At 50.8% G+C, this 8,741-nt stretch overlaps 1 protein-coding gene across 16 annotated transcripts in view; it reads left to right on the plus strand.

Annotated features, from left to right (window-relative positions):
- The window catches only part of SCRIB (scribble planar cell polarity protein), a 140,789-nt gene extending 139,051 nt beyond the window's left edge, over window positions 1-1,738 (plus strand). For 14 of the 16 annotated variants that reach the window (XM_040432462.1, XM_040432464.1, XM_040432468.1 and 11 more), the window contains 2 exons: window positions 951-1,534; window positions 1,581-1,738. In XM_040432462.1, the coding sequence (XP_040288396.1) occupies window positions 951-1,138 (188 nt within the window). In that variant the 3' untranslated portion in view covers window positions 1,139-1,534; window positions 1,581-1,738. Of the gene's footprint in view, window positions 1-615; window positions 667-950; window positions 1,535-1,580 lie in introns of those variants that run through there. The other 2 variants (XM_040432473.1, XM_040432475.1) reach the window with 1 other exon arrangement.
- The last annotated feature ends 7,003 nt before the right edge of the window (window positions 1,739-8,741 follow it).

Raw genomic sequence — 8,741 nt, forward strand, 5'->3', positions numbered from 1 at the left:
ACTGCTGGTGCAGGGGAGACACTGTATGACAGGATTACATGGAGGACTGCTGGTGCAGGAGAGACACTGTATGACAGGATTACATAGAGGACTGCTGGTGCAGGGGAGACACTGTATGACAGGATTACATAGAGGACTGCCGGTGCAGGGGAGACACTGTATGACAGGATTACATAGAGGACTGCTGGTGCAGGAGAGACACTGTATGACAGGATTACATAGAGGACTGCTGGTGCAGGAGAGACACTGTATGACAGGATTACATGGAGGACTGCTGGTGCAGGAGAGACACTGTATGACAGGATTACATAGAGGACTGCTGGTGCAGGAGAGACACTGTATGACAGGATTACATAGAGGACTGCTGGTGCAGGGGAGACACTGTATGACAGGATTACATGGAGGACTGCTGGTGCAGGGGAGACACTGTATGACAGGATTACATAGAGGACTGCTGGTGCAGGAGAGACACTGTATGACAGGATTACATAGAGGACTGCTGGTGCAGGGGAGACATGGTATCTCCTACCTCTCTCCTGATAAGATTACATGTGATGAGTGCGAGGTCTTCATTTGTCTTCTTTGTCCTCTGATTGTCCTTCTGCTCTGTGACAGACTGATCCTCTTCCTCTGTCCGTTCTACCTCCTGGCCGCTCGGCGTACTGGGTAGGGTTTACTGTGTGCTGCTTTCTGCATGGTGTGGCCCTAACATCTCCTGCACCAGCTGCATGTCCCTCCGGTGCAGAGACAGGATTCTGTATACGTAACATGGGGGTTTGCATCGGAATTGGGGACTTTATTCCTGGCACCCGCCCATAGACACCTGGGATGACACCTGTTTGCAGCCTCCAGCTGACGCTGCTCCAACTGTACATAGAACCGGGGTCAGGTTGGTCTTATTTATCCCCTCTGTGCCCTCACCTTACGCTCTCTCTCTGTCTCGTTGGCAGCGCCTTGTAGCTTAGAGGAAGCGGAGGAGCAGCAGAAAGAAGCTTTGGAAGATTTCGAGGAGGAACGCGATGACCCCAACCCCATCCCTGCGCCCAACACATCAGCACTGGAGGAAATGGCCAATTACAGCAACAAGCGGAAGCTGCGGCACACCCGGCGGAGCCTAGAAACCGCCGTCCCCACCTAGACCGCCGCTGTCACACTCGGCCAGCACTGTGAACACTCACGATACACAGACTGCACGCGGGCTGGGGGGCATAAGACTCCGCCCCCTGCGCCGCAACGGTGTGGAGTGCTTTAATCAGAGACACTGTGAGACCTGCCGCTCACCCCCTGCTGATTATTTCGGGGTTCTCGCCACATTCTCCCCGCTCGGTGAAGGGTCGCGTCCTGATTAGAGCTTCTGGTGCAGCGTTTACTCTTCTTCTGCTCTGGTTTTTGGTGGCAGTTTCACAATCTCCGCACGGTGGACGGACGACCAGAACTTGTAGCGGCCGGCCGTCTGATATCAGCAGCTCCCCCGTCACCCTCAGGTCCACAGATGGGGGGCGCTCTCTGCCTTCTTACTGACTGTTCTCATTGGGTTTTTGGATCACGACGCAAAACAAAAAGCAGAAACTGTGGGGGAGGGGGGGGGAGCGTGGATTGTAGTATGGAACGTGTATCTTAGTTTGTATATAACCTGCTTCTTAAGATGATGACCGGGGGGCCACAGTGGGATCCACCTCTTGGTAGCCTTTTTGTATTTTCCAGGTAGTGGCCCCGGTGGGCATCACTGACTGGAAGGGATTACCCGGGTGGTGGTCCCGCTCCGAACACCCTTCTAGTCTTTGTGGGGCAGAGGTGCCTCTCCTCCCCACTGGGGTCTCATTCTGTTTTTAGAGGGTTGTTTTTAGGGTGATTTTCGTATAACCGGTTTTTACCCCCGTGTGATGACACTACTTGTATCTGATTTTTAGAGCCTCGCGTAGCCTAGACGAGTCTTCCAATTTTAGAATTTTTGTAGAGGTTTTCCGGGCCCAAGATGGAGGCAGCAGTGACTTGACGGCGAGTTTTATTCATGCGTGAGATAGCAGAGGTGTGTGTGAGCGAGCGAGCGGGGTAGGTGTGAGCGAGCGGGGTGTGTATATTTATGAGTTTATTTATAGTGTGTGAGTGTGCGGCCGGTGGTCTCGCTGCCTTCCCCTGGCACAGAGCGGGTCACGTATCCCATCCACTGGGCATACCTTGCGTATACCAGTGACACCAGCATTACTTGTTGACCCCTTCCCCTCCGACCTGGCAGAGCATGCCCACGTTATGGCAGTATAGTCAGGGGGGGGTCTAATAAAGATCGGGACAGTTGGGGGACAGTCGAAATCCCCCCCCTTCCCAGCCAAAACACTCTGTTACAAATACTTTATTCTCATGTTTTGTTTTTTTAATCCAAGAAGCAACTTAACAAATCCTGCAAATGCCCTTGGGGCGTGCAGCTCGTAGTGTCGCCATGGTTACAGACTACAAACAAGTCCCACGTGTAGTCAGATCCTGCAGTCTTGTGTAACTTATAGAGGGACGAGTCTGCAGGATGGGACTACAGGAGGAGTGTGTGTAGTCTGTCACCGTGGAGACACATGGGTGTGCACAACGTCCTCTGCTAGGTCCCAACTACAACTCCCACCAAGGCCAGGATTGTGGATGAGCGCCAGGGGGCGCCACTGTGTGTGTGTGTCTGCTCGGGGCCTGTGATCACTGCCGTCTGCTCCTGTCCGAGATCTTGCCTCTCGATCCTTCATCTTTTTTTTTTTTTTTTTTTTTTTTTGGGTAAAATTTTTTTTTTTTGGCATCGTTATAAAATGGTTGAAAGTACAACTCTCGCTATGCACGGTCAGGGCATGCTGGGAGTGGTTGTTGTGCTACGGCTGAAGACCGCTCCCCTGCAATACTCCGCTGGTCACTCCAATGCCTCGCAATTTTGCGATCCCCTAGTTTCCCAGTCAAACAAAAAAATCGACCAGTCAGTTCACTTTGTGTGTCCTGATCGCAGGAGGGCAGTCCGAGGAACGCGGAGGTCAGCACGAAGGGTTAACGAACATCAGATCGAGGGGAGCGCTTTGCTCAATTCGATTTTTTATTATTTTTTTTTAAATCCACTGCAGCCAGGACACAGGGGGTTAATGGATCTGTCAGTCTCCAGTAGCATCAATGACTCCCCTGTATTCGGGGCCCCGTGCGTTTCACCTTCGTACGTCACCAGTATGAAATAAGAGGATAAGGAGCCACATATATCCCCAGTCATGTGACCAGCAGGAGACGCGAGGCACCGGCCAAGTCTTATGGATAAGTTGCTGTTTCTGAAGCCTTTTGAGGTGCGTTGCGAATATATCGGCACCCAGGATGTAGATGAGGCCATATCTCTCCACCCCCACTGCCACGGACGAGGTGAGAGGCGGCGGCGGCAGCCCCTGCGTGGTGCCTTATTGCAGCCGTGGAGCAGGCATGTGAATGGGGTCCGATGTTACGGACGTTGCTTCCTCCTGAGGGGTTTTCTATGAATTCTTATTACTGAGCCTCTCTCATATCGGGGCGAGGATTTGGGGTCTTCCTCGGCCTCTTCCTCAGCACTACACCTCAGGGGAGACTCTGAGGCTGTAACTAGTGATATTTGTACAACCAAAGAACTTTATTTTGTGGCTCACAAACAATAAAGTTTACTTTACATTACACATGTGGTCACTGCACTGCTATGTCATGTTTTCTGCTCCAGTCCCATCCAGAGCTGCACTACATCACGTCTTCATCTCTAGTCCCATCCAGAGCTGCATCCACAGTTCTGCCCGTCCATATAGGGCTCACGTTCTTCACATTGGAAGTCACTGAAAGTATCTGTGTTGGAGCTTCTCTGTTCTCAGAGGGTTTCCTCCACGTCCCCGTCCTCCCATGGTCGGATTCATTCCTGGGATCCTATTGCTGATAAATCGTGTTTCCTCCAGTGACATCCAGAGCTGCATTTGCATTCTTCTGTTCTATCATAAGATTTCTCCGCTCATGTCCAGAGCTGCTGTCACAATTCTGCTGGTGTCCAGCGGGCTGCAGAATCTCACCTCTGTGGCAAAGTGTTGTGGGCATGCTCTATGAAAGCTGCAGGGAGGGGGATCTGACCTGCCCTCATCACCTTTTTGAGTGTTACGGGCAGGGAGGTCAAGCTTAGCAGTCTCTATAACCTTCTGACTTCTAAGAGCATTGTGGGCGTGCTTTGTGACGTGTACACAGATGGTTGTGCTGTTTGGAAATGGTGCCCCCCAACTCAGACTTCTATTGAAAGATATAATGCTATTGTTGTGCAGGGCTCATTACAGTAAGGGGAATTGTGCAGGGAGGAGGAGCACCTACTGGGTTCTATGGGAGAGTGCAGTGAGCATGCTCTGTAACCTGTACAGAGGTCATTGTGCAGGGAGGAGGAGGAGCAAATACTGGTTTCTATGGGAGAGTGCAGTAAGTGTGCTCTGTGACCTGTACAGAGGTCGTTGTGCAGGGAGGAGGAGCACCTACTGGGTTCTATGGGAGATTGCAGTTAGCATGCTCTGTAACCTGTACAGAGGTCATTGTGCAGGGAGGAGGAGGAGGAGCAAATACTGGTTTCTATGGGAAAGTGCAGTGAGCGTGCTCTGTAACCTGTACAGAGGTCATTGTGCAGGGAGGAGGAGGAGGAGCAAATACTGGGTTCTATAGGAGAGTGCAGTAAGTGTGCTTTGTGACCTGTACAAAGGTCGTTGTGCAGGGAGGAGGAGCACCTACTGGGTTCTATGGGAGAGTGCAGTTAGCATGCTCTGTAACCTGTACAGAGGTCATTGTGCAGGGAGGAGGAGGAGCAAATACTGGTTTCTATGGGAGAGTGCAGTGAGTGTGCTCTGTGACCTGTACAGAGGTCATTGTGCAGGGAGGAGGAGCACCTACTGGGTTCTATGGGAGAGTGCAGTGAGTGTGCTCTGTGACCTGTACAAAGGTCATTGTGCAGGGAGGAGGAGCACCTACTGGTTTCTATGGGAGAGTGCAGTGAGTGCTCTGTGACCTGTACAGAGGTCATTGTGCAGGGAGAAGGAGCACCTACTGGGTTCTATGGGAGAGTGCAGTGAACATGTTCTGTAACCTGTACAGAGGTCATTGTGCAGGGAGGAGGAGGAGCAAATACTGGTTTCTATGGGAAAGTGCAGTGAATGTGCTCTGTAACCTGTACAGAGGTCATTGTGCAGGGAGGAGGAGCACCTACTGGGTTCTATGGGAGATTGCAGTTAGCATGCTCTGTAACCTGTACAGAGGTCATTGTGCAGGGAGGAGGAGGAGCAAATACTGGTTTCTATGGGAAAGTGCAGTGAGCGTGCTCTGTAACCTGTACAGAGGTCATTGTGCAGGGAGGAGGAGGAGGAGCAAATACTGGTTTCTATGGGAGAGTGCAGTGAGTGTGCTCTGTGACCTGTACAGAGGTCATTGTGCAGGGAGGAGGAGCACCTACTGGGTTCTATGGGAGAGTGCAGTGAGTGTGCTCTGTGACCTGTACAGAGGTCATTGTGCAGGGAGGAGGAGCACCTACTGGTTTCTATGGGAGAGTGCAGTGAGTGCTCTGTGACCTGTACAGAGGTCATTGTGCAGGGAGGAGGAGCACCTACTGGGTTCTATGGGAGAGTGCAGTGAACATGCTCTGTAACCTGTACAGAGGTCATTGTGCAGGGAGGAGGAGGAGCAAATACTGGTTTCTATGGGAAAGTGCCGTGAATGTGCTCTGTAACCTGTACAGAGGTCATTGTGCAGGGAGGAGGAGCACCTACTGGGTTCTATGGGAGAGTGCAGTGAGCATGCTCTGTGACCTGTACAGAGGTCATTGTGCAGGGAGGAGGAGCACCTACTGGGTTCTATGGGAGAGTGCAGTGAGCATGCTCTGTGACCTGTACCATATGCCTTCTGCATTTTACGGAATGGAACATCATTCTCTATGATAGAAATGCTTAGTCTTGTCCGAAAATATAGGCAAGAATTGGACATGTTCCGTCTTTTTTTCGGGGCCGTGGAATTAGGTTTTTCTGAATGTTCATCGGCTGCCGGCCCATGGATTCCATATGGCAGATGGTGGGATCAGGACGGCAGCTCTTGGTGTGACTGGAGCATGGCAGGAGATGTCCTTCACAGTCAGCTGTAGAGAACTGAAGTATTTGCAGGTTTTTACTTGGTGTCCTGAAGATTTCTCCAACCGGTGCACTGCACGATCCGAGCACCAGGGGGCGCCCACAGATCCCTCTATTCTCTGACTTGGTTTGGTCACAGGCGGAGGAAAGCGTCACCGTGTAGATACAGCCGGGCGACACTGACACCTGGAATATTGAGGCCCCAGATATTTCTGTCATCTACTAACACTTTTCTATGTGTCCAGAATAAGTTGATGTCCCCAGTAAGAGCAGGGTGGGGTGTCTATCCACACAGGAGTGGGCGGGTGACGGTGCAGGACGCCCCCTGCCGCTGCCCCCAGGGCGCACACAGCTGCTCCCTCCAGCCGCACCCAGTATCCAACCTGTTGTCCCTGTTACCAGGTAGAACACGGGCGGCTCCACCCCGGCCGCAGCTGCTTCTCTTAACCCCTGAGCTGCTGAAGAGCTCCCATGACGGTCTGTGATCCTGTGCCATTTAACCCTTCCGGGTAAGATTTCAAAGTTTGCCCTGTCGGCTTTACTGTAACCCAGACCTAAGAATAACATTGGAGGACCCCCCGAGAGGAGAACTCTACCAGGAGAGGACCCCCCGAGAGGAGAACTCTACCAGGAGAGGACCCCCCGAGAGGAGAACTCTTCCAGGAGAGGACCCCCCGAGAGGAGAACTCTTCCAGGAGAGGACCCCCCCGAGAGGAGAACTCTTCCAGAAGAGGACCCCCGCTGCTCTCAATGACTTAGAAAACCTCTCAGACACGACTACTCTCCCCATGAAGTCAACCCCTCCTGCACAGGACTACTCTCCCCATCATGTGAGGTCTCTGTATTTCACCTTTAACAGTTAACACATTTTTAGTAACAAGTTTGCTCCTGTTTAAAGAATTTAAGAGAAAAATGTGATGACGACTGCAGCCGAGTGACTGACAGCAGAGGTACCGAGGTCCCAAGTGTCTACTTCCCCTTCCATGCACTGCAACACTCCGCATCCGCCACACTCTTACTCAACAAAACATGTTTGGACTCCTCTCCAGTAACTGACAGACATCTTCAGGGTATAAATGCAACTATCTGATAACTAAGGGTACTTTCACACTTACGGCAGAGGATTCTGGCAGGCAGTTCCGTCGCCGACACTGCCTGCCGGATCCAGCAATCCGGAAGCAAACGTCAGACTGATCCAGATGCATTGAAATACTGGTGTGATCTGAAAAAAAAAAATATCCGGTATTTATTTCTTTATTTTTTAAAGGTCTGCGCATGCGTGGACCGGAAAATTGAATCCATTTTGCCGCAACACATAAAGCCGAATCCGGCACTAATACATTTCAATGGAAATTAATGCCGGCATTCTGGTAAGTGTTCATGATTTTTGGCCGGAGAGAAAACTGCAGCATGCTGTGGTATTTTCTTTGCCCAAAAAACGTAAGAGGGACTGAACTAATGCATCCTGAACGGAATGCACTCCATTCAGAATGCATTAGGATAAAACTGATCAGTTTTTTTTTTTTTTCCAGTATTGAGCCCCTGTGACGGAACTCAACACCGAAAAAAAAAAAAACGCTAGTGTCAAAGTACCCTTATCCCTGCAGGGTCTGTGTGATCAGAGGAAAACCGTCTGAAAGGTCTGATAACAGGGGGCAATAGACTGTATTCTCCTGTCCTACAGTCATCCTCTCTCCTGAAATGGCTGATAACAGGGAGCAATAGATTGTATTCTCCTGTCCTACAGTCATCGTCTCCCCTGAAATGGCTGATAACAGGGAGCAATAGACTGTATTCTCCTGTCCTACAGTCATCCTCTCCCCTGAAATGGCTGATAACAGGGAGCAATAGACTGTATTCTCCTGTCCTACAGTCATCCTCTCCCCTGAAATGGCTGATAACAGGGGGCAATAGACTGTATTCTCCTGTCCTACAGTCATCCTCTCCCCTGAAATGGCTGATAACAGGGAGCAATAGATTGTATTCTCCTATCCTACAGTCATCCTCTCCCCTGAAATGGCTGATAACAGGGGGCAATAGACTGTATTCTCCTGTCCTACAGTAATCCTCCCCCCTGAAATGGCTGATAACAGAGGGCAATAGACTGTATTCTCCTGTCCTACAGTCATCCTCTCCCCCCGTAAAATGACTGATAACAGGCGGCAATAGACTGTATTCTTTACTACAGTCACCCCCCCCCCCCCAAATGGCTGATAACAGGGAGCAATAGAATGTATTCTCCTGTCCTACAGTCATCCTCTCCCCTGAAATGGCTGATAACAGGGGGCAATAGACTGTATTCTCCTGTCCTACAGTCATCCTCTCCCCTGAAATGGCTGATAACAGGTAGCAATAGACTGTATTCTCCTGTCCTACAGTCATCCTCTCCCCTGAAATGGCTGATAACAGGGGGCAATAGACTGTATTCTCCTGTCCTACCGTCATCCTCTCCTCTGAAATGGCTGATAACAGGGAGCAATAGACTGTATTCTCCTGTCCTACAGTCATCCTCTCCCCTGAAATGGCTGATAACAGGGGGCAATAGACTGTATTCTCCTGTCCTACAGTCATCCTCTCCCCCGAAATGGCTGATAACAGGGAGCAATAGATTGTATTCTCCTGTCCTACAGT

The sequence above is a fragment of the Bufo bufo genome, chromosome 5 (genome assembly GCF_905171765.1).
Source record: "Bufo bufo chromosome 5, aBufBuf1.1, whole genome shotgun sequence".
NCBI classification, from domain to species: Eukaryota; Metazoa; Chordata; class Amphibia; order Anura; family Bufonidae; genus Bufo; species Bufo bufo.